The sequence below is a fragment of the Mastacembelus armatus genome, chromosome 19, assembly GCF_900324485.2.
Source record: "Mastacembelus armatus chromosome 19, fMasArm1.2, whole genome shotgun sequence".
Classification (NCBI taxonomy): domain Eukaryota; kingdom Metazoa; phylum Chordata; class Actinopteri; order Synbranchiformes; family Mastacembelidae; genus Mastacembelus; species Mastacembelus armatus.
Window position 1 is genome coordinate 17,529,009 of NC_046651.1, and position 23,424 is coordinate 17,552,432.

Genomic DNA, 23,424 nt, shown 5'->3' on the forward strand with positions numbered 1-23,424 from the left:
GATTTAGCAATTGTTGGATTAGACATAGTCTTAGACAGGTGTACCTAATAAACTGACCACTGACTGAGCGAATGCAACAGTGTGGTTGTGTGTGACAGTGTATATTCAGTTTCTGCAGTCAAACCTTGCCTCCGCTACTTCAGCCTCCACCCTGTTCTCTACTTATCTAATGGTTTTCTGCTGGCACCAGGTGTTTGTGTTGGTGTCCGTTGGTTACAGTATCTACCTGGGTGTGTGCATGGTAACAAGTGTTTATCCACCTTGCTCGTGTAGTGTGACGTGCTAGTCTGTGTTTGTGACACTGATATATGACACGATGGGTAGGTGCACTCCACTGTATTTTTTGCAGGAAAGTTCTATTTTTCAGTCTTTTTCTTATGGTTCTCATCACCGAGGTTGTGCTCTGGAAACAGATTGGGGTTCTCCGCCAGCGAGGCACGGACCTTCTTCTTCTCCTTAAAGCGACCAGAGTGGGAGACCTTGACGTGGCGGCCCTTGGTGGCAGATTTGTCTACTATCTTCTCCAGTCTGGCATTGAACTGACTGTCCATATGGTCTGGAGGGGTATTGCTGCTCGAATGCGCTTTGTTGCCCGTGTTGGTGCCGTGCTCAGCCGGGATCTCGTACAGAACCTTAGGTTCAGATTTCTTCTTGCGTGAGAAGGTCAGCTTCCACCAGCTTGGGTCCGCCATGGCACCAACAGTGACTGAAGGACTGACCTGAAGAGTCCAGAGTACACACACTGTTACTGTCACATTTACACCCAGGATTAATAAACACACCAGTATTTGCACAGTTACACATTCATTTTGAAATACGATATAAAAAGACAGACCAGGCCAAGTTCCCAAACACATACAAAAAGAAACCTTTAGAGTTCTGACACCAAAACCAGCCTCTACCAAAACGATAAAAAAAATAGCAGCTCATGACACACAGCAAACAGCACCAGCTGGTCTGTCCAACGTGGGGCTGGTGTGGGTTCAGCTGCAGGTGGAGCTGACATTTTTTAACATTTACAGGAGCAGAGTGTGCTGACACTGACAAACGCATCAAAACTCATTACATGGCATTTCATCCTTCAGAGGAACAATGATCCTGAACACACGGCTAAAGCTACCAAGAAGTTTTTCCGGGTGGAATTTCTCTGATCCCAGTCTGACTGAAGTCCCCACAACAGGCCACAGGTGGTGGTGGCTGCAGCCTGGGAGTCAAATCTCCAGACTGCAAAGATTTTCCACAAAATGTTTAATATGAGGATTTATTTGACTTTATTTTCAATCCCTACACCTAGGGCACAATATGTGGACAGTCCCATTCTTGGATGCCTGCTTATCATCTGTGACACATCTCTGAGATCAGGAGGTGAAACCTAAGGGTGGGGGACACCTGACACTCTGCTCTCAGCTGATAAATTAATGAGGAACCCTATCATCTGTCTCTCCCATGTGATCTGATATAAAGTCATGAAGTAAAAAGGCCTCCAGGTGACAGAAAGAAACAATACACCAGTTGTCAGATGAAAAAAATTCATTGTTGGCCTCTGAATTATTTAGTTACAGTAATTCTACTTCATATAGTTTGTATGTACAAGCAGTAATTACAGGGCTGTACAGGCATATTATGCCCATGGCTGCCAAACCGCTCAAATAACATCCCCATGAAAAGACTATTGACTCAGTTTCAGTAAAGATGTTTTCCTATCACATTTCCTACCACAAACTAGTTTGGATGTACTTCTTCAAAATTCAATTTCTCACACAACTCAGCCCAGCACAGAATACACACAAACCTCTGAAAAGTATTTTCTGATCAGTAATCAATTAATTGACTGTTGCAGCTGTGGCTGTGAAAAGAGCAGGTACAATGAGAGGAGGACTTTCATTATGTCTCATTTCATAAATATGCTCAAATTATAGTGGATCAGTTCTTTCAAATATTTTTTTTTCCACTGGCTCTATTGTGAAGTTTGATTTGAACACAAATAAACCTCCCAGCTGACATTTAGCATTTAAGTAAGCAATAAACTCTGAAATGTAAAATATTTGGACAAAATGCAGCTGATGAACCAGATTTCACAAACTCTTGGATTCCTGTTTTGATGACAGGAAGTAAAGAACGTCACAAATCCTCCTTTGTGTGGTCGTTTTATCATAAAGCTCCTATGCAAATAAAGGATTCATGCCCTCATCTTACTCTTATCTGAGCCATGTGGTGCTCGGCCCCTGGCACGAACAAGCAGCGCAAAGGTTAGAGACCGACAATGAAAGAAACAATTGACCAGATTTTTGATCCATGATGCGACACAGTTTAATTACTTCCTTTAAAACTGGAATCTGAGAAGAACATGAGAGTTTGTGTGTTTGATTCTTCTGGATCTGTTGTTACTTTTATGTCCTGTGATGGTTATTTCTGCTCTGGTTGTGGACAGATGCAGCTACAGAAACCATCTGACACCGAAGTGTCCCAGCCTTTTTAACATTAACCAGACTTTACATTTAAGCACCTAAAGTTAACTCTTTGTTGTTGTTTTTTTTAGCTGAATTCAGAAACCTGGACGTGTTTAGTCTTTAATAAATGGCAGGTTGCTCTAAACAAATGTTTGCACACCATTTGCATAGTATTGCTGACTTTCCATCAAGCAGTTTCTGCAGAATAAAATTACAGACAGACTGAGCAGCACTATCACACTGTGTTCAGTGAGAAAACCATGCAGCACAGCATGCATGCATATTTCTTTTAGTGTGCCATGTTTGACTTAGATCTGACCTTTGAGACAAAAAGCCCTGTTGACACACAGGAGGCATGCCGTAGTTTTCTTTAATAAGTTACTATGTTTTCTGTGATGTGTGGCCTCTCAGCAAAGCCTCAGAGATCACAGCAGGACGGGAACATTTATTCAGAAATCACTAACCAGCTGTAAAGTCTTTCCCACATCATAATGTTTGAGCTGGAGCGAGAACAGCCTCCAAGGGCACGAGGACTTTTCTGGCTCCAATGGTTCATTAGACTCTCAGGTTTCATCCTTTGTTCTGCTTCTGTGTTGACCCGTAACAGCCAAGTTGAATGAGAAGTTGAATCTGCCTTTGGGTGTTCTATGCCTGATCTGTATGATACTGATCATTTACATAAATCGAAGTGTCTGTAGTTCTTTTGTTCTGTTGCCATTTCTAGATTATGTAGAAACACGAAGCTGAAAGCTGATGTTTCTTTAAAACGTCACGTGTCCTTGTACCAGCAATTCAATAGGTGCAAGGCCCAAACATGTTAATTTGATTCATATCAATTTTTTGACTTAACTTGCTGTAATTCTGATTTTAAAAAGGCACATACTGGAGTATAACATTAAAAGTTCTAGTTTTCTGTAGTTTAGTGTAATGTCTTGTAGAATTCAAACTCTTGTTTCTTTATAACACAAAAAAATATCTATCACAGTGTCTTGGATCAACAGGAGCTCAAAGTATTGAATTTACTGTTTATTACTTCAAACCTGATCTGTTGTATTTTCTAAATATGTCAGAATGATAGAAAACTAAACCGACATTTCAACCAGATGATGAAGTTTTATTGGGTCTATTTTAAGGTGACCTGTTGCCAAGGATGTCACTGTTTCTGCAGCACTATAAACTAGACATAAAACAGCTTTTAGGTGCACAAATGTGTTTTCCTACCTTGATGATGATGAGCTGGTTGAAATACAGTCTGTCAGATGTGAAACTGCCCCACCATCCTTACAACCTCTGCTCTCTGCGTCTCTCTCTTCTCCTCAGGTCACCACGCACAGGTGCAGCATCTCTTCTGCTCTACCTCTCTCTCACCTTGTGTCTCTGCACTATCTGAGCTAGCACACACCCTCCTTAAACACACACACACCTCAAACCCGCCCAGCTATGTGCATGAGTGAGCAAACGCTTGAACCAAGTCAACATCAAGATGACTCACAGCAGGGTTAATATGAGCTTTCCAAAATGCAAATAAATCCCCTTTATCAGCCCCACATTCAAACCGAGTCCTGTTTTAATGTGGAATTTGGACGCGGTATAAAGAGATCTTTATATTGGAGGTCAATCATGTCACAAACTCTTAGCAGTCACTTTCAAAGACAAAGAGAAAGCAAAGGGATTTGAAAGATCATCTGAACGAGCTGAGGCTCTGATGTTTTGCATGGGTTGTGCAAAATCTCCAACAATGGCTGCTCACTTTGCAAGTTTGGTTTCCATTCAAATGACCTGAGACACGGCTGCACATGCAGGGATTTACAGAAAGGCTGCACCAGCTTCATTCTCTGCCCACAAGACATCACATATTATCCCCACAACTACTCAGATCCTTTACTAAAAGCAGAAAACGCACTGTACAGTAAAAACATAGTTTAGCTGCTGGTCAGTTTAAACGACGCTGGAAAAACTCTGAAAAGTTACTGCAGCTACAGATAAAAGCAGCAAAAAGTAGAAATGCAGGGGATGAGCAGTATAAAATAACATTTAAAAATACTCAAGTAAAGTTTAAGTATCTCAAAACTGCACTTCAGTGAAGTACTTGAGTGTGTGTTTACAGGAAAGTCCTGTTTAAGGCCCTCACATGGAACAGCATGATGGTGGGTCAGTCAATCAGATCCTAACTTCAGTTTCAGGTCAGGTGGAAAATCATCACGTTTGTCCACAATGATGCAGAAGACGCCTGAAATAAATCTGATGGGATGATGTTTTAACTTCACTCCACAACATTTTAGAATAAAATAATAAAATATACTTTTTACTCCACTCGTTACTTTTCAGATTAAGATTTTAAACAAACATAAATGTTTATAAAATGCTGCTTTGTGAGTCCAATTAGTATTTTCACGTTTTGATTTGGTGTTAAAACCAAATTATTCTCATAACAGCCACAGGGTTACATCGCCCCCTACCGGTGACGTCCAGCTCTATGCTAAGAACCAATCAGCTGTAAGTATCAGTATAGTAAAATCTGATTGGTCAGTTCTGCTTCTCACTGTAACATCGCCGTTCTCTATTAGCTCCCCTTCTCCAAACGTGTCAAACAGTGAAATCCAGATGGTGACAAATATCCTGGCGACAGATGTTTTAAATGAATCGAGAATGAAGCTATAAAACGTTCATTTTTCTTTAGCTTTACCTTTTTGTTGACGAGAAAATGGAGGTAAGCGGAATAAACGTTGTCTGACGAGCCTAAGCATGCTAGCTAATGTTAGCTTGCTGTGAGTCCAGTTAATCTTTTCAACAAAATAGTTTGTAAAGCGATAAATGTGTTTTTTTTTCTTCAACTGCATTAATGTTAAAACATTTTTAAAAATCCAGCGTTTCTATCCTGTGCTGGAAAACAAAGAGTCGATTATTAACGATGTGACTGTTTTCTTGGACAGAAAATTCAGAACCTTCCGATCGACATTCAAACCAGCAGGTTGTTGGGTGAGTTAACAAGCATCAGTATAAAACTGTCTTTTTAAAACAAACTACACAATTAATGTCAGAAACACACGACTTAAGAGCAGCATCCAGACTCCTTCACTTTCTGCACACTTAACTTTTAATCAAACGTCCATAATGGCGAAATCGAAATATGCTTTTTGACTTTTGGGTTTGTTTTTTTACTCAAATCTCTCATTTCCCTTTGCTGTGACAGTCCAGGTTGCTGGTTGTGTCCTGTTAGCTGTGATTCTGAATGTTTCTTCAGCTTGATCCACCTGGGGCAAATGGAATTGATTGGGCAGAGTTTAGAAATGCAGACAGCTGTGTATGTGTATTTGAAAACACACAGCACAGCATCCCCAATAATAAAAAATATAAAAACAAATAATAAACTGCACCAAACCAAAGTGTACAAACCTTGAGGAGACTTTTCTAAATGATTTAGTGCAGATATGAATTTCTTATCATTTCGTGTCCACAGACTGGCTGCTGGATCGGCGTCACTGTAACTTGAAATGGCAAAGTGCAGTAAAAACAATCAGAGAGAAGATCAATACTGCCATCCAGGATATGCCTGAGAACGAGGAGATCAAGCAGCTCCTCTCAGGATCCTGTAGGTGCCACAGTGGCAGAGTCGCAGAGCTAAACATATATTTTTCTGAAATATAAAATCCAGATCAACCCAGGAGCCTGTTGATGTTTCCACACTCTTCATTTGTTGTTGTTAGACATTCACTACTTTCACTGCTTGAGGATAGTGGAGATACTGAAGGGAACAGAGGCTTCCTCCAAGAACATCTTCGGCAGATACTCATCTCAGAGGATGAAGGTGAGAGGATTCAGGCCTGTTGTCAGGTTCAGAGCGAGGTCTTGTGTCTATAAACTGAACTAAGGCTATGCTCACTTTTGGTGTTTGTTGTTACAGGACTGGCAGGAGATTGTTTCACTTTATGAGGCAGATAACGTGTATCTGGGTAAGTGTGATATAGAAACAAGGGGCACACATCTCTGTTATTTGTGTTCACTATTAGATCGATTCTCTGCCTTTCACAGGGTAGAAAGGAAATATTTACCATGTGGCTCATGTTGGAATCGATATCATTTAAAACCATGTTTTTGTTGCTCTTCAAGTTATTTCTGCATCATTTGCATAGGATTTGGAGGGACGAAGTAATTGCATGTGCAGATTTTTGGAATAATAAAAATCTGTTTGTAAATCCCAGCGGAGCTGGCCAGCTTACTGATTCGCAATGTGAGCTATGAAGGCCCCGCTCTGAGGAAGCAGCTGGCTAAGGCCCAGCAGCTGCAGCAGGAGCTGAGCAGGCGGGAGGTGGAGTGTCAGAGCTCAGCCGCAGACCTGAGGGAACGCTACTATGCTGCCTGCAAACAATACGGCATCACAGTATGTGCAAGAGCATACACACACAACATTAAAACACCAAACCTGCAGTGATGACATGTTGCATGTCCAGACTCTTGCTGTCTGTGAAGATATCTGTTCTTGCTTGAATGTTTTTATCTCTCAGGGAGAAAATGTGGCTCGTGAGCTTCAGGCTCTGGTAAAAGATTTACCAGCCGTTCTTGAGAAAGTTGGGAAGGATGCAATGAAGTTAGAGGAACAAATCCAACTTTACACTGCTTTCACAGACTTTGTATGTGAATGGTGAGTCTATCATCACAACAGTTTACCTTTATTCACACAGCTCTGCTTTTCTATTAACTGTTTCACTGGTTTTACTCTGTAGCTCAGCCCCATATGAAATGAATATTTTTACCTCACTACCAGTATTTAGGAGGTTTTACGATCATGTATTATTTGCTAGATTGACATAAATATTTCTTTCTCCATTCACATCAGCATAACGACAGCGTGCTATTAATATAACAGAAATAAAATGAAACCTAAGCAGCTTTGTCTGCTCCATTTACCTATAGAAACCATAGTAAATCTTTGCTCACATGTTATTTGTAGGTCTGAACCAGTTCTGCCCATGTTGACATTTGTCCAGAAGAGAGGAAATACAACATTTTATGAGTGGAGAACAGGGAAAGTCCCCACAGTGGTCGAGAGGCCAGTTGTAGAGGAGGCACCTCCTGAAACAGTCACAGAAGACATGGTTAGTTTTATTGGCTATTCATCAGGATCTTATTACACATCATGATGTTAGATTTGGTAAAAAGTCACATTTTGTTCTCTTTTTTTATACATGTTTCTTGAATCAACTTTATTTTTTATACAGTTATATTTTCTACATTAAGGTGGATTTAAAAGTGGCGGAATTACTAAACAGGTGTGGGAATTCGAACAGATTTTACACACCACTAATTTGTGTTTTTTCTAATTGAAAAACTGATTCAGATCAACTGGGGAGACTTTGGCAAAGGAACAGATACTCAGGGCATCACAGCTGAGGATGGTATAGACTGGGGAATCAGTCTGGAGCCGAACTCTGAGGTATGAATCCTGAGTATATCTGTACTTTTGATTTTCTGTGTATATGTTGTGCTCACTTTATTATTGAACATTTAGATATTCAAATAAATGAAGAACAGTCTATACAATTATACACTTGGTATAATTAACATTGTTAAACAACATCCAGTTTAAATCAACTCAAGTAGTCCTATTTGAAACTGATGGGTGATATCAGTGAAGTGATTGTTTACTTGTTTATAAGAGGTTGTTGGTGTGTGTCTGACTGGGAAAAAAAAGTTTAGGAACCACTACTCTACTCTTCACTGCCCCACTCTACCAGTTTTTGTCTGTATCCACAGGACACTGATGCAAGTGGAATCGACTGGGGTGACAATGCAGCAGCTCCCATAGAAATTGAAATTGTAGATGCAGGCACAGACTGTAAGTACTTTAAAATTGTTATTAAACTCACCACATGAAATATGTTTTTGATGAAGACGAGTGTATCATCACGTAGGTCCTGATGGTGTGGCGAGGGGTGAGGATGCTTTAACTATACTGGAAAACTCTCAGTCACGCAGCCAGTTCATCGATGAACTAATGGAGGTAAAGAATACACTGGTGTAGTGTCAAATTACCCTTCAAAGACTCTGCTTCCGCTAAATCTTTCTGTGTAAGATAATGTAATCACAGTCCTGAAACAAACAATAATATAGAAAAACATACACATTTGAGCTGCAACTAGAAAATGGTGAAAAATAAAAAAGGTCCCAAAGGCCAAGATGACATCTGCAAATGTGTTTTATCCCAACAGTGATAGAGAACTATGGAAAAACAGCAAATTTGTGCTTCAGTGTTATTGATCTCTTACAGTCGCCTTCAGTGGCAGAAAGCTTTAAAAACCCAGTGTAGACAAACTGCTCAGCAGCAAACAGCAGACAAACAGTGAGTAGCTGGAGAACATAGTGGTGATTAGCAGCACTAAGCAACAAATGTTTGATTCCAGCTAAATCTTAGACTAATATTCATCAGGTGGAATCAAATACAACATTATACAATGAATAATATAGTTTAGCTGTGTATGGCGTTGGCTAACTAGTTTGCCATAATAGCTTTACAATTTAGTAATATGAAGCTTGTTTCTGCTGCCCTCAAGTGGCCAAAAAAAAATCAGTTAATCCAGGATTCAGTTAACATCTCTGGGACTGTAAACTAAGCATGTTTATATTATTGGAAACTGTAAAAACATAGGTTTTTGTGTGTTTGTGCAGCTTGAAGTGTTCCTAACCCAGCGCCTGAGTGAGATGGCAGACGAGGGAGATGTGGTGGCTATGAGTCAGTTCCAATTGGCCCCCTCCGTCATCCAAGGCCAGACCCGTGAACACATCCAGAAGATGCTGTCTACGGTGCAGGACCTTCTGGGTCGGCTCACCTCACTCCGGATGCAGTACTTGTTTATGATCCAGGCCTCGCCGCGGTATGTTGCCATGGATGATGGTCCTCAGTCAATATATAGGATCTGATATAAATTTAGAAAATGTTTGTATTACTTCTGAAACATTACATTGTTATTACTAGGTATGTTGAACGTGTGACAGAGGTGTTGAGACAAAAAATGAAGCAAGCAGAAATTCTGGTGCTGAAAGGTGCCACAATGGTGGAGAAGAGGCAGGAAGCTCTTGAGGAGCAGTCGAGACTGGAGCCTCGTGTTGACCTGCTGGCAGGTCACACCCGGGAGCTGCAGAAACGGGTACAGGACTATTTTCCTACTTTTTTTGTGTGTGTTTATGGTTGGGGGATTTACCTTAGAAGTTTTGAAATATTAGGACGCAGCTACAAATTCTGTGTTAATTACAGAGTGTAAATTAAACAGTAGAGATAAATTAAAAGAATCATAAATGACACAGGAAGCTTGTAATTAAGAAATGTCACACCTTGTCGTTTGTTTTTGCAGATCGAAGCTGACATTTCAAAGCGATACCACAACAGGCCTGTGAACCTGATGGGGGTTAATATATAAGGACCTTCACAGACATTCACAAAAAATATTTTGTCATGATCTACAGGGAGAAATAAAAATGAGTATTTAATTTAAACTATTTTGTCTTCTTGTGTTCTTGCATTTAAACTAGGTAACTTACACATATGTGGATTCCAAAAAAGTTTTGAAAAGAGAAAGGGATAAGAAAACTGGTTTGGAAAAAAATCAGATTGACCAAATTGTGATATAATGTAATTTTCAAACTTAATATTTCAGATTTAACTTAAACTTCTGCAGTTTTGAAGGTTTGAGGCATTTTTACATTGATGTATTGGGCCTTAACTTACAGAAGCAAAAACTAAGTATTTCTTCCACCACAGACTTTAATCATTTGTTCAAAATCGATAAAACACAGCGAAGAAGCACATGATCTCTTTAAAAATGTGTTTGGGTATTTTCTGTGTTATTGCTGGGGTGATGAAAGCTTGCCACTAGAATGTTCTACGCATGCGCTGTGCGAAAGCGTGTTTTGGTGTCAAGATGCTAGGCTAACCGGGCAGCTAGCGATTTTGCAAGTCATGGTGGGCCATTCAATGAGGAAAGGCTGTGAAAGCTTTATCGGGCAGCATTGTGGAACTTTTAATGAACCGGGATTTGAATGCTGTTCTTAGGTGATAGTGGACTTTTGGGCATGAAGACACAGTTGCTAAATCTTCATGCGTAAGTATTAAAATCAAGAGGTTTCCAATTAATGCGTTATAAACCGATACACGGTTTGCAGTTATTCCCGGCGTTAGATAATGTCAGCGGGCACACATGAAAATAAGTGGTTTTTACGTGTGAATGGGTGAATACTGCGGTGTGTCTCGTGTAAGTTACTTTTTAAAGTAGTTGAATGGTTACAGCAATTAGCAATAAACTAGCTTACAAGGCTAACAGCGAGTTCCAATAGTAGTTTAGCTTTTTTCTCAAGCCCCACCCTTGCTGTATTCCTATTGGCTGGCCGGTAGCTGGAGTCATGTGTCGTCACCGCGGTTGAGTCCTGTGAATGGCTGAGTTAACTGTCACTCGTCTTTTCACCACTTGTTGTCAGGGAGATGTTTGATGCCAGTTGATGAAATACCCGTATAGGTACCTGTCACTTTTTAGGGTAAACAGATACGCGAGTGAACCAGCTCGATTTATTTTTGAGGAATAGATAGGGTCGTACATGTGTAGTAGCCGGAGCTGGGTCTCAAAACACAAGCTAACGGCGTAAGGACGAAGAGGAGAGGAGAGGAGGGAGGGACCCAGCCTACCTAACATCGTCGTCGGTGCGTGTGCCAGCCAGCCCAGCGAGCTTTCTCGACTCCCATTCACCTTCAACAGCACCCACAAGAAGTAGTTGTCCTGTCCAGGGTGGGGTGACGGCTCCTAAAGCTCATCATCTCTGGGCTGCTGCATGTCCAAGGATGAAAATGCATTGCGTGATACGACCAGACATCACTTCTCTAGTCTTGGGAGGACGGAGTGGTCGCAGTGGGTTAGCAAGTCCTGGTTTTTGTTCTTTTCAGTAACGTGTGTCTGAGGCTAATGTAGGTAGGTGAGTCTTGTGTGTCGTAGGGCTGAAAGCAGGGATTTTCATGTTGAGCTGATGTAGTTTGCAGTGAGGCAATAAAATGTAATTTCTCACTTTTGTCAGGAATGGGAGGATGAGACCCTTATGAAGAACAAAGCTTTGAGCTCAAACTGGACTCTGTCAGAAGTGGAAACCTCATCTGGGATCCTGCTTTTTGAACTTACAAAATCCTGTTGAAGACCCTCTCCCTCACTATCTTCAACCACTTTTTATGTTCATGTATCTATTTCTGTCTTCCAGTACTAGTACAGAAGTATTAATTCAAGGTAGCAGGCCCCATTTTTGTTTTTATTTTTTACTTTCACCTTTTGTTCCCTTTGTAAAGAAATGCTTTACCTGAAAAAGTACTTCACAGAGGGCCTGATCCAGTTCACCATCCTTCTGAGTCTCATTGGGGTTAGGGTGGACGTTGACACCTATCTGAGCAATCAGCTGCCCCCACTGAGAGAGATCATCCTGGGCCCTAGCTCAGCCTACACCCAGACACAGTTTCACAATCTGCGCAACACGCTGGACGGCTATGGCATCCATCCAAAGAGTGTGGACCTCGACCATTTCTTCACCACTCGACGGCTGCTGAACCAGGTGCGCCAGCTGGATCACTTCTCTGTGCCCAGTACCGAGCTCAACACCTGGCTAGTGCATCGTGACTCTGAGACTGTGGTGTCCGCCAGCAGCCAGTCCAGCCCCAGCATCACCCTGGACAATGGGGCCGGCCTAGACGACGTTAACAACCCTGACGCTACCCCGGCCATGAGGGGAGGAAGTGGAGCACCTGAATCCACATACAACCTGAACACAGCGGACAGCAGCCTGGGAGCTGTGGCCCCAGAGGGCAACCAGGAGCAGGGCAGCAGAGATGGCAATGACGACCTCACTAAAGAGGTAAAGCTGCTAAAACCTGGGGAACATCCATCCTAAGGAGAGGGAAAACACCTCCTCCTCCACAGCAGGAGTCAGTTACTACTTCTGTTAAAATAGAAAGAATAGAACATTAAATGTCAATTTGTATGTACATTTTCCGAATGGCAAAAATCTTATAGTCACAAAACCCTTATTTGCTTAATATACCTAATGACTACATATATCAATTGATCTAATGTTGTTTCATGGAAATATGTTTCTTACAATTGTGGGTATGGCAGCATAAAACACAACTCTGCTCAGAAATGGTAAAAAGTGTGAAGCTCAGGTGACTGTACACTTGTGTTTTCCTGGTCAACAACTCTGGTCTTTCTAGAATTGTCAGATATTTTTGGTCAGACCAGTTGAGTCACATTCATTACCACTTGACAGTGTCCCTCAAAATGCAATGGTTAAATGCACCGTGAACAGACACATTCCTTAATTTAAATGGTGCAGAAGAAACTGTTCTTTTTATCATCACATCTTATATATTCCAACATTTCTACCTATGGTAGTTTATCATTATTATTATTCATGGTTATTTTTCTGTTAAATTTATATCTAGGTTACTTGAAACATCTTATAGAGTATGTCCATATTGATGCAGCAGATTTGGGGTTAACACAGAGTCATTTTTGAACTTCTGATAACCACCATGCCAAAGTGTTTATGTCACGGTTGCATCATCTGACCATACTTCAGTTACATGATCTGTTGCTCTCTCCCCCTCCAGATTAAACCACTTAAATGAAAAAAAGCCAAACAGTGCAAGTGCTGGCTTATTATCAGAAATAAGTAAACCGTTTCAGTTATAAATAGCCCAAATATGTTGAGTTTCATTTGTACATAGCTACAGTTTGATGTCAATACGTTTAGCCCTTACAAAGTACCAGATTGTTAAATAACTCCTCTCTGCACAGAACCATTTTAAGCATAAGCAGTTACTATGTATTTTTCCAGGACATTGACCTGATTGACATCCTATGGCGACAGGACATTGACCTTGGTGCAGGAAGAGAAGTGTTCAACTACAGCAACCGTCAGAAGGAGTGTGAGGAGGAGAAGCCCAACCCACAGGGGAACAAAGACGAGAATGAGGCACAAGAGAGCTGGAGAAATGGAGTCAACCTACAAGGGGCTCAGCCTGTAGACGGAGAGACTGGAGAGAGTATTCCAGAGCAGGTTGGTCGGCTTCATATCCTAGTGTTTTGTCCTGTGGGAGGAGGTACATTTAACTGCCACAGAATACATAAAAATGGAATGAGAATTCAGGCACATCGGAGATAAAAGATAATTTTGTCTGCTGAAGGAGTTTTTACCCATATGGAAATATTTCCAGATGGTTTATTTTCAACATTTAGAAAAAGTCTTGTCATGAAAAAATAGTTTTCATTTGTAAAATCGCTCACTTTGCCTATAATAGTGTAAAACTGTTACCGAGTCACACCAGCTCCTGCAGCTTAGTGTATACGGACGGTTTAGTGAGCTCACAACCTCATTTGTGATACAACTGCATCAGTTTATTTAAGGTCTTTTCAGAATTACTAACCACAGAGACAGAAGTGTCATTAAAAACTACTGACGCACACAGATGCGGCACATTCAGTGCTGGTATTCGGGCTGTTCATGGCATCTGTGACATTTTTATAGAAAAATAACTAGTAAAGAAGCATATGCTCAGAAAACATGTTCTCTTTTTTTTATATTGTATTGAAACGGTCTAATATGACCGCAGTAGCTGAACGTTAACTGCTCAAATACACAGAATATTTAACAATGTACGACTTCAATAATGCAAGAAATTATTGAGACTACAAAAATGTGTTTGTTTAAGGGAAGATGACATGAACTAACCTTAAATGAAGACATGAAACAGCAGAAGGGACAGTGGAGGTTGGAAATAGGACTGCCAGACTGATGGATGCTTTCCCACAGATGAAGATACAGGATCACAGTTACCAAACTATCAGTGTAAAGACAAGAACTAAGGCGAAAATTCATCTAAGCCAACTATAAAATAATAAATAAATACCTGTGACTGTATCGATACGTTCTTCTTTGTTGTTACCCAGCTTCCAGCTCTCGGCTCACAGACTTCACTGTCTCTCCAAGAATGCTTGAGGCTGCTGGAGGCCACTTTTCCTTTTGGAGAAGAATCTGAGGTAAAAACGTAACTTTAAATGTTGTAAAGCAGGATATGCACGTTACTAGTTGTGGAAAAAAAACGACAGTAAAAAAGAGATGTTATTTAAAGCACATGACATTTTTATTTAGTTCCCAGCCCCTGTTGTCACTCCGGAAATAGCAGCCTCCAATGAAGAAGTTCCTTCTACATCTCAGGGCCTCCCTGTGACACCACAGCTGCCCCCGGCAGAGCCACAGTTAGACCTGGAGCAGCAGTGGCAAGACATCATGGCCATCATGGAGCTACAAGTATGTCCCTTCTTTATCACTCAGTTCATGACGTTTAAATTCATGAGATGTGTTGGTTTGTGCTCATGAGGTAGATCCAAATAAAAACCCTCAGCAATAACATCGGCTGTGAGATCAGTCTTTTTTTATTAAAGTCATTTTAAGGAAAAAGAATTTGAATCAATGAGAAATGACCTTTTTATGGTGCCAAAGAATGAGGAAGGAATTTGTTTTAATTATTCTGCACAAAAATATACCTCCTAATTTGAGTAGATTTTTCTTAACAAGATCTTTCTGTTTGAAGGCAATGGAAGTGAACAGCACCTCTCTCCACACCAACGCCAGCAGTGTCACAAGTGGGACAACTGAATCAAACACTGTGGGAAACTTTGGGCTTTCTACACGCTCAACGCCGATAAATCAGGATGTCAGCCTTCACCAGGCCTCCCTCCCCAGCTGCAGCCAAGACTTCCCCCAGATTTTTAATCCCCAGTTGGACACTGTTAGCAGCACCCCAAGAACCACTATGCTCAGATTTTCCTCCAGCAACTCCACCAACATCAACTCCACATTTGGTGCCACTAACTTGACTGGGATCTTCCTCCCGCCACACATAAACAGTTCCAGTAACAACATCACCTCCACGCCTGTCCTGCCCGATCCATTCAGCGTCTTGCTGGAGGAGTCCATGCTTGATGAGATCAGCTTGCTGGATCTTGCCATGGAGGAGGGCTTCAGCCAGGCCCAAGCTTCCCAGCTGGAGGATGAGCTTGACTCAGATTCTGGTCTTTCCCTGGACTCCAGTCACAGCCCGGCCTCCCCCAGCAGCTCAGAGACGTCCTGCTCTTCTGCAGCTTCTTCCTCTTCAACGTCCGCCACCTTCTCTGAGGAAGGAGCTGTGGGATACAGTACCGACTCTGAGGTAGCCACTGTAGAGACTGAGGAAGGGGCTGTTGGGGGTTATCAGCCGGGGTACAGCAAGCTTTGCCGTATGAGCTATCAGGACCCCTCCCAGTTCCACAGCCTCCCTCAGCTCGACAGCATCAGCCACAATCATACTTACAACCTGCCGCTTTCCTCTGCGTTCTCTGAGCGCTCGGAGCTCCCCATTTCAGCCGGGAAGAAGACGGTTCGCGACAAACAGAACTCAAAGCTTCAGGCTCCTCGGGACCTGCTCGACAAGCACTCGAGTCGTGATGAACGCCGAGCCCGGGCCATGAAAATCCCATTCTCCAACGACAAGATCATCAACCTGCCTGTGGAGGAGTTCAACGAGCTTCTAGCCAAGCACCACCTGAGTGAGGCCCAGCTAGCCCTCATCCGTGACATCCGCAGGCGCGGAAAAAACAAGATGGCGGCCCAGAACTGCCGCAAACGCAAACTGGACACCATCATAAACCTGGAGCAGGGCGTTCAAGACCTGAGGCGCGACAAGGCCCGGCTACTGAAGGAGAAGATGGAGTTCATTCGTTCCATCCGGCAAATGAAGCAGAAGATGCAAAGCCTTTACCAAGAGGTGTTCACTCAGCTACGGGATGAGGAGGGCCGGCCCTATCCTCCCAGCGAGTACTCGCTTCAGTACAGCGCTGATGGCAGCGTGCTGATCATGCCCCGCAGCATGGCGGCTGCTGAGCAGAACCGTAAGCCAGAGAAAAAACAAAAAGACAAAAAGAAGTGATGGGGACAAACTGCTGTTCATTCTATCATTTTGCTAAACCAATAAGAAAGATTTCTGCAGATGTAAGAGAGACGTCCTTTTTTCCTTTAAGAAGATTCTGGTGAGTAGAAAAATGGCATTGTTGACTACTCTTCCTGCATTAGTTTCCCCCCTTGAAACCTGTTCCTACATTTTCTTCCTGGAAACAACTTTGAAGCAGAAGTAGCTCTTTGTTTGAGTACTGATATTTCATTATTTAGATGAGGGAAAACAATAAGCGAGGAGGAGAGGGATAGAAAAGGACATAAATGAGCTATTAGAAAAACTTTAGCTGCTCTCGACCCTTTTGCACCAAACCACTGAGGATGGAGAAGAATGTACCGCAAAGGACTGGGAACGGGAGAAGTACAAGAACACTGTCAGCCAGGATGGTTGGAATAGCTATGCACTGAAGGTTTTAAAGGACAGATCACATCCCACCCTGGAGACTTTCATAGTGATTCTCATAGTCACTGATGCTTTTAAGTTGCAAGTCTTTAGGCAAAGAGCAGCATCTAAGGTTGTGGGTGTTTAGATACCAAAGGCTAAAGGAAGTCCATTATCTTAGGAGGCCATTAACACCTATACTAACCAAAGGTTGTATGGTGCACGTCACTTGATCTGAATACATCATAAATGCTCAAACGCTGCACTCGGCAGGTTTGTAGCACAAATTCCCGTTTTTGAAGTCAGTTTGTGATTTGGCTCCTAAGTCCAGAAGGCCCCAGAGAGACGGGGTTGGATGTGTGGAAGGAGGATGTTGAGACTAGGGAAGAGTCAGGCTGAGTGTTCCCGGGCTGGCCACTGCTGAAGGAGGCCTGGAGGGGAAGTCCTGCAAGAGGAGCAGATGGATGTTTTAGGGAGGAGGCACACTGCATTGCAAAATGTATCAACTTTCTTATAAATTATACATAGCACTGTAATTTGTCTTTAAAAGGCTTGGCTATATGCATTTTGCCGTGTCTGTCGCTATTCCTTCACTGCAGGTTTAAATGCGGGAGCTGCGTTTATGGAGGCTCTTATTAACTGTTCATAATCTGTAGTATAAGCAAGGTTATTAGCTCTAGCTACATCAGCTTCACACACACATCCACACCCTCTGTTGATTTAAAGATAGTGCAGAGCCTGTAATAAGGAATTGGGACAGGCCTGCAGTTCCAGAGTACTGTACGATTACCGTCAACTTCAGGCTGTCACAGGCTGGTTCTTATAGGACGCCATGTTTTAAGCAGGTGCAGTTGTCGCTGTGTTGTAGAGAGGTCCCTTTCAAGTAACTCATTTGCCAACGTTGCCCAGTTGAAAGCCACTTTAGGCCATTTTTAACTGCTGTAAAGCCGATGTTTGGCTTAAATATTGAGTTCTATATTTTAAGTTTTAGTATTGAAAACAAAGTGAGCCAAGTTGTTCAATGAGATTAAAGTTGTTTGAGTGTGTGAGAGGACAGCGTGTGCTGTGGCCACTTTGATTTGAATGCCTTTATTTCACGTTCACATTAAAGGTTTTGAGAGCTGCAGAAAAATGTTCTCAACATAGAAGTGCTATTACTTGTCTATTTGAATGAAGTTTGTCAGTATGTGTTACATCAACTTCTTAAAAAAAAAAATAGGTCAGCTAAGGTCTCAGAATATTTACAAGAGGCTGAACAGAACTCCCAACATGAAGATGATGTCCAAAAACCTGTTTCTGAAAGAACGGTCCTTATTAAATGTGATATTCAGGCATGAAACTGGTTAAAGTTCACTCCAGTGTAACCCAGTGCAGCACCGACTATTTAGTACTGCTACTACTTAGTGCACTATTTTTGTCTGTCTTATGTAAATATTTTCATGTTTGTGTTTGTCATGATTTATGTAGTTTGTCAAATGTCTCCATAACAGTCTCACCCTTGCGTTGAGTTTGGATGTAGTTCCCTCTGTTTTGAGATATTTGCTGGCAATCAAGAATTGTTTTTATTGATTAATAAAGTGTTTTTATTTTCACCTGTGACTCTTGTGTTCTGGTTGTCATGAATGATACTGTACACCAAGGGCTGGGTCGGGAAGACTGGGGTTCCGTCCACGGTGCAGATTTTGTGGGGCTCGGGTTGAGTTGTCCAGGTATCTGGACTGGGTGACAGAGTTGCAACAACTGACAGGTTAATCACCAGAGCAAACAATAAGCTCAGAAAATAACCATTAGGTGCAGCCCTACCAGTAATAAACCCTGTTGCATTAAAAGTGACACCCATGTGAAACAGCGCAGTAACAAAAAGTGGTTTTATTCTCCAAAACCAACAAGCAAGACATGAAAATGAGAAACACTACACATGACCAGATGAATCACTGAAGAGAGCTGAGAACCGTACACCAAACGAGGCTTAAAGAAGAGCTGACAGTTTTGTCCTCAAAAATCACCAAGGAACCGAGTAAAAACGTCACACTAGTAAAATAAAAACTTCACCTCACTGATACAACATCATAGCAAGATGACCGAGCACTGGACCGAATGTAAAAATGATACTGAATCAGCCGAGCGACTCTTTAAAACTGGAATGGATACTAAAAATTAACACTGCATGTTACAGTTCTTTTTTTCAAGCAAACTTGAAGCGTATATACATTTAGATTTTATCCAGATAGAAGTAGAGTCAGATGAGCGATACTACACCAAAAGACGAATGAGTCCAGTGGTGTCTTGCTTGTCTCTGCCACACCCCCCACCCCCCGACCCCAATGGAATCCCGTCGAGAGTACAATGAAATCCAAACTACAGTTTTTCTTTCGTTTTGTTAGTTTTTGTCGTCCTTTTTCTCGTCTTCAGTGGGATATGAGTGCCAAGTGAGTCTCTCCTCGTAGAAAGAGATGACCACTTGCGGACACTTCACGTTGGCCTCCTTCGCCGGTACCAGGTCAGCCTCATCAGAGTTTTTCCTGTTCAGGCAACGAACAGAAATCAAACACAACTAACTCAGCACAGGTAAATATTTAATGACATTTTAATTCCCCGAAAACTGTGCCAGTTGCTCAGCCACTGAAACGTTCCAGTTTCGGGCGTTACTGTGCTGTGTATACAAACCATTTCATGAGGAACATGAGCTCTCCTGTGGAATCTGTGGCACCAATGATCCTTTCTGGATCCAGGCCTCGAGCAAAGCCCCTTAGCTTCTCTGTCTGAGGATTCAACAAAAACATACGACTTCAGTCAATCACAGAAGCATTTCAGCATCAGTACACATCAGTGTGTGTGTGTGTGTGTGTGTTTAGCTGCCTGTCCAATTCTCCAATAGATGCAAATACTCTCAGCACAACAAAGGAATGTGGTTCAACAACCCTGCTTCTTTGTGTATTTTGGACTAAGCTCAAAGATCCTGTGTGCAAACACACAGTTACATGCTCACAGACTTAACGTATTCTTTTACTGTACATATCTGTACAGCTTTAACTAAGTTACTCTTATCATGCATGACAACAAAGGCTCACATCTGAGAAGCTTGAACAGTGGATGGTCTGCAAAAAAAAAAAATCAAAAAAGCTGCAGATCAGTTTGACTAACCGACTGATACCTTCAGCTCCATACATCAGTACAATATCTTAATATCTTATAGTTAAATGTTGTCAGCGCCACATCTGTATGGAAAATAACCGTCTGGAGGTCTGAAATCCAAGTGGACTGACTCCCTAAAAGTCTGCACAAGGTCACATGAGCTGACTTGCAGACCGCATGAATTAGGACCACCCGAGCATTCTCGGCCTGCAAATGGAGAGAAGTCCAGACATTTGGATTCAGTCTGGGTCTGAAGTGTGTGTATGACCACACACACTCAGTATCCCACAGCACATGTAGGGGAGGGAGCGGGAGACTGTAGGACACTGCTGAACTCAACACCCGGATTTCCATATGCTCCCCCAGAGCCTGTGATGTGGGCAGTGCACAAGTGGTTTCTCATGGTTCACCTCATCTACAACACCTACAACCTGCCACCTGTTCTTCTTCAGCTGACCAGGCTCAGGCTGCTGTTAGCGTTACCATCTATCACTTAGCTGCTCTGTCCACAAAAATGCAGAAAATCATCACAGCTCGTTACACAGACCAACAGTTTTGTGTCTCTGCCTTTTCTCAGATTCAAACAGTACAACAGTATTTTTACTCTCACTAAAACAAAGAAAAGGGACTTACGTCGTCTTTTTTCTTTTTTGATTTACTTTCGTCTCCCTCCACATCTCCGGCCGCCTTCCTCTTTCCGTCGTGTGCCGATTTCTGAGACTGCAGAAACTCTGCAATCAAATCTGGACAGTCCAGGTTGGCCTCCGGCTCCCACGTGTTGTCGTCACTGCAGATATAAGCACATAAAAAAATAACAGTATTTGTGTATTAGTCAATGAGATGACGTGACATGAATCCCACCAAAACATAAATACTACACTCACTCAGAGAAGCCTTTCCACTTCAGAAGGTACTCTACTCTCCCTTTCACCACCCGCCGATTCAGGACCTTTTCCACCACGTATTCTTCTTCCTCCTCCTCTTCCTCCGCCACATCGTCTGCCTTCTTGTCCTTCTTCTCAGCTGAAGTCATTTTGCTCTCTGGTGAGTGAGAAACAGGAGTAATGAGCAGATGGTTCCTGAGGACACACACTTTTTAATGTCTGCTGCTGAGCCTTGAAACTTAAAAACACTTTTACTTCCGGCAGGTGTTTGAGGCTCACAGGCTGGGTGTAAGATTTGTTTGGGAAAGGTGTTACTCTGCTCAGTGCAGACCCAAATGGATGACAAACATTTAAATTGCCACTTCGCTCACATACATTACTGGATTCATTCCTTGACTCGAGACACACACCTTACCGCACAAGGACAAGTGATACAGAGAAATTTATGTTAGAAAATAATGATATATAAGACCTTCCGTAACAGTAGCACCATCGTTAGAGGGTTCTGGAGTCAGGCTCATACTCATCAGGTAGACCTGGGGACCAGCAGGTTCCTGGTCAACGTCAAGATTGTTGCATGATGGAAGCAAGCGGGAATCAACGTGGTAGAGAGGAGAAAACAGCATTGGAGAATGGGATTTATTGAGGAGATGCATGGGCAACAATGTGAGGCAATGCAGACCAGCAGTGTGTTTATCTGTGGTACAGTAGAACTTCATGGCCTAATGATTAATAATCAGCTTTTTTCAATGAATCATTTAGATGACGAAACAAACTTCAGTCTTCAAATGTTAAATCAACAGAAACAAATGCTGCACTTTGAGAAATTCTTCTTTAATTGTCAAGTCTCAGTTATGGAGACTTGAATGAAACAGGTTGTCTAATCTGCAGTGCCCACAGTTCCCCATGTACCTTATGACATGGTGTAAACTCACTGGGAGGTTTGCAAGTCTGTGTTAGAGAGCAGAAACAACCAAATGCATCACTGATCACCTTTAACCAGGTACTTGCACAGGTTAACGACCTTCACCCATTAATGATAAGGCAGAACGTGTGTGTGTGTGTGTGTTTGCAGCACCTGACGGCAGGTGTGTGTTAGTGTGGAACAGCAGAGCTAATGGTAAAACATGCCAGGTCAGGTTTTTACCTGCTGCTCAGGTGTGTAAAGCTAAACTTGCATCCTCTATGTGTGTGTGTGTGTGTGTGTGTGTGTGTGTGTGTGAGCTTTCTAACGCTAACATTAGCTAACGTTAGCACACGACAAAGACTGGAGAGGAGCCACAGTTTGCAGCTAACTAGCTGCGGTCTCCTCCATATCGCTTTCCCATTAATAACCAATCGATTGAGGGCTGACTGTCGATGATACTGATCAATAACAGCTACACTCGGTGTGAATCGTGCGTCCTAACTAAGCGCAGATGTGCTTTGCGCCCCACCCCCCATTGAAAATGTGCACATTTGCAGCTAGCTAGGTCAGACCCGCCAGGACACAAACCAAACTCACCGACGACTTCACGATTTAACCGCTTTGAAAAGTTCCAGCCGAACCGAAATTAAACAACTGCAGCGGGTTCGTCTCGGAAGGAGTTCTGTCTGAGTGGGCTGGTTGTGGAGGCACAGACCCGCTAGCTCGGCTGCGGCCCCTTCGTCTGGTCTGAGGGAAGAAAAGGTCCATGGGGCCGCCGAAGCGCGGAGATGGCGCAGTTACCCAGACGACACAGCGCCTGGATGGACCCGCCGGCTGAGCCGCTGCCCGCCGCGCTGTGCGCATGTCATTTGTAGATCAGTGACGGCGGAGCGCGGGGAAACGGCGGACTGGATCAATGGAACGGCCCAGAAACCAGCCAATACGAGCAGTAAATCAAAACATTATTGATCCCGGTGGAAAGACCCTGTTGTTTACAAACAACCAGTGGAGGAATGTAAATAACTACATTTACTCCAGGACTGGACCACGTGATAAACACCTGGGACCACAGGTGAGCAACATTTGCATCTGTGAAGGGTTTTGTTCAGAACAGGTTTGTGCAGCCACATCACAGATGTTTTGATTTGTTTGGTCAGACTATTGTTGAACTGAAATCTGTGTGAAAAGGTGAAGTAAATAAATCTAAACAACATCTCACTGGTTTTTCTGCTTTACCTTCATAAACTGCTCACGAACCCAAATTCCACTACAAGAAAAAAGGGCTTTTCTTTAATACGTGGATCATACCAACTTAAAGTAGGTCACAAAAAAGAATCAGAAATCCTCTGATGTGCTTCAACAGGTTTTGTTTCTGTAATTCCAAATGCAAAGCACTTCCAAAAGCTGGATTTGCATACACATACATTTGAAGGATAGAGGGAAAGAAATACCACAGGACTAGTCAGCCACAGATTCTGATCAGGCTCACTGTTTTCATACAGCAGATTATTATAGACACAGAATGTTAAACCTAATGCAGTCTGATACAACTGCTCAGTTTATAGCCCCAATGATAAAAACAAAGAGAACAAACTAATAAAGGTTAGTACAACTCAATTCTACAAAAACTCAACAGCAACACAAATATAATAT

The 23,424-nt window shown here is 42.4% G+C and overlaps 4 protein-coding genes and 2 long non-coding RNA genes across 10 annotated transcripts; 2 read left to right on the forward strand and 4 right to left on the reverse strand.

The window, feature by feature from the left end:
• Positions 1 to 354: 354 nt before the first annotated feature.
• On the reverse strand, positions 355 to 4,369 carry prr15lb (proline rich 15 like b). The gene is made up of 2 exons (XM_026315817.1): positions 3,672 to 4,369; positions 355 to 719 (listed from the first exon to the last, which is right to left on the reverse strand). The coding sequence occupies exon 2, from the start codon at positions 690 to 692 to the stop codon at positions 357 to 359; it is 336 nt and encodes a 111-aa protein (XP_026171602.1). The 5' UTR covers positions 693 to 719; positions 3,672 to 4,369; the 3' UTR covers positions 355 to 356.
• Positions 4,370 to 5,002: 633 nt separating this feature from the next.
• On the forward strand, positions 5,003 to 9,944 carry cdk5rap3 (CDK5 regulatory subunit associated protein 3). Its single transcript, XM_026315812.2, has 14 exons — positions 5,003 to 5,160; positions 5,384 to 5,429; positions 5,911 to 6,042; positions 6,158 to 6,258; positions 6,355 to 6,403; positions 6,653 to 6,831; positions 6,956 to 7,092; positions 7,402 to 7,546; positions 7,789 to 7,884; positions 8,205 to 8,286; positions 8,363 to 8,451; positions 9,117 to 9,322; positions 9,424 to 9,595; positions 9,800 to 9,944. The coding sequence occupies exons 1-14, from the start codon at positions 5,155 to 5,157 to the stop codon at positions 9,863 to 9,865; spliced, it is 1,506 nt and encodes a 501-aa protein (XP_026171597.1). The 5' UTR covers positions 5,003 to 5,154; the 3' UTR covers positions 9,866 to 9,944.
• Positions 7,350 to 11,260, reverse strand: LOC113135626 (uncharacterized). The gene is made up of 4 exons (XR_003296193.2): positions 11,125 to 11,260; positions 9,278 to 9,364; positions 8,318 to 8,442; positions 7,350 to 7,523 (listed from the first exon to the last, which is right to left on the reverse strand). It is a non-coding gene; the product is annotated as an uncharacterized LOC113135626 (long non-coding RNA).
• Positions 10,366 to 18,444, forward strand: nfe2l1b (nfe2 like bZIP transcription factor 1b). Of its 4 annotated transcripts, none has more exons than XM_026315811.2 (6): positions 10,366 to 10,546; positions 11,508 to 12,329; positions 13,344 to 13,532; positions 14,423 to 14,512; positions 14,625 to 14,783; positions 15,067 to 18,444. In XM_026315811.2, the coding sequence occupies exons 2-6, from the start codon at positions 11,772 to 11,774 to the stop codon at positions 16,438 to 16,440; spliced, it is 2,370 nt and encodes a 789-aa protein (XP_026171596.1). In that variant the 5' UTR covers positions 10,366 to 10,546; positions 11,508 to 11,771; the 3' UTR covers positions 16,441 to 18,444. The 4 variants fall into 4 exon arrangements, with proteins under 4 accessions (XP_026171596.1, XP_026171593.1, XP_026171594.1 ...); XM_026315808.2 differs by having other exon boundaries at positions 10,367 to 10,546; positions 13,311 to 13,532; XM_026315809.2 differs by lacking the exon at positions 10,366 to 10,546 and adding an exon at positions 11,264 to 11,404 and having other exon boundaries at positions 13,311 to 13,532.
• On the reverse strand, positions 13,427 to 14,550 carry LOC113135627 (uncharacterized). The gene is made up of 3 exons (XR_003296194.2): positions 14,383 to 14,550; positions 14,205 to 14,274; positions 13,427 to 13,563 (listed from the first exon to the last, which is right to left on the reverse strand). It is a non-coding gene; the product is annotated as an uncharacterized LOC113135627 (long non-coding RNA).
• A 252-nt stretch (positions 18,445 to 18,696) lies between the features above and the next one.
• cbx1b (chromobox homolog 1b (HP1 beta homolog Drosophila)) lies at positions 18,697 to 22,593 on the reverse strand. Of its 2 annotated transcripts, XM_026315815.2 has the most exons (6): positions 22,369 to 22,591; positions 21,337 to 21,418; positions 20,865 to 21,021; positions 20,614 to 20,767; positions 19,513 to 19,607; positions 18,697 to 19,367 (listed from the first exon to the last, which is right to left on the reverse strand). In XM_026315815.2, the coding sequence occupies exons 2-6, from the start codon at positions 21,389 to 21,391 to the stop codon at positions 19,226 to 19,228; spliced, it is 603 nt and encodes a 200-aa protein (XP_026171600.1). In that variant the 5' UTR covers positions 21,392 to 21,418; positions 22,369 to 22,591; the 3' UTR covers positions 18,697 to 19,225. The 2 variants fall into 2 exon arrangements, with proteins under 2 accessions (XP_026171600.1, XP_026171601.1); XM_026315816.2 differs by lacking the exon at positions 21,337 to 21,418 and having other exon boundaries at positions 22,369 to 22,593.
• Between the last annotated feature and the right edge of the window lie 831 nt (positions 22,594 to 23,424).

Excerpts from the sequence above, each read along its gene's own strand:
- prr15lb (XM_026315817.1), bottom strand. The coding sequence starts at position 692 with ATGGCGGACCCAAGCTGGTGGAAGCTGACCTTCTCACGCAAGAAGAAA.
- cdk5rap3 (XM_026315812.2), top strand. Across the intron at positions 6,259-6,354 it reads ACTCATCTCAGAGGATGAAG|GACTGGCAGGAGATTGTTTC; the intron begins GTGAGAGGATTC and ends TTGTTGTTACAG. Across the intron at positions 7,093-7,401 it reads ACAGACTTTGTATGTGAATG|GTCTGAACCAGTTCTGCCCA; the intron begins GTGAGTCTATCA and ends TGTTATTTGTAG.
- nfe2l1b (XM_026315808.2), top strand. The coding sequence starts at position 11,772 with ATGCTTTACCTGAAAAAGTACTTCACAGAGGGCCTGATCCAGTTCACC. Across the intron at positions 14,513-14,624 it reads CTTTTGGAGAAGAATCTGAG|TTCCCAGCCCCTGTTGTCAC; the intron begins GTAAAAACGTAA and ends ATTTTTATTTAG. Across the intron at positions 14,784-15,066 it reads TGGCCATCATGGAGCTACAA|GCAATGGAAGTGAACAGCAC; the intron begins GTATGTCCCTTC and ends TTCTGTTTGAAG.
- cbx1b (XM_026315815.2), bottom strand. The coding sequence starts at position 21,391 with ATGAGTATGAGCCTGACTCCAGAACCCTCTAACGATGGTGCTACTGTT. Across the intron at positions 20,768-20,864 it reads AAGTGGAAAGGCTTCTCTGA|TGACGACAACACGTGGGAGC; the intron begins GTGAGTGTAGTA and ends TTATATCTGCAG. Across the intron at positions 19,368-19,512 it reads CTCATGTTCCTCATGAAATG|GAAAAACTCTGATGAGGCTG; the intron begins GTTTGTATACAC and ends TTGCCTGAACAG.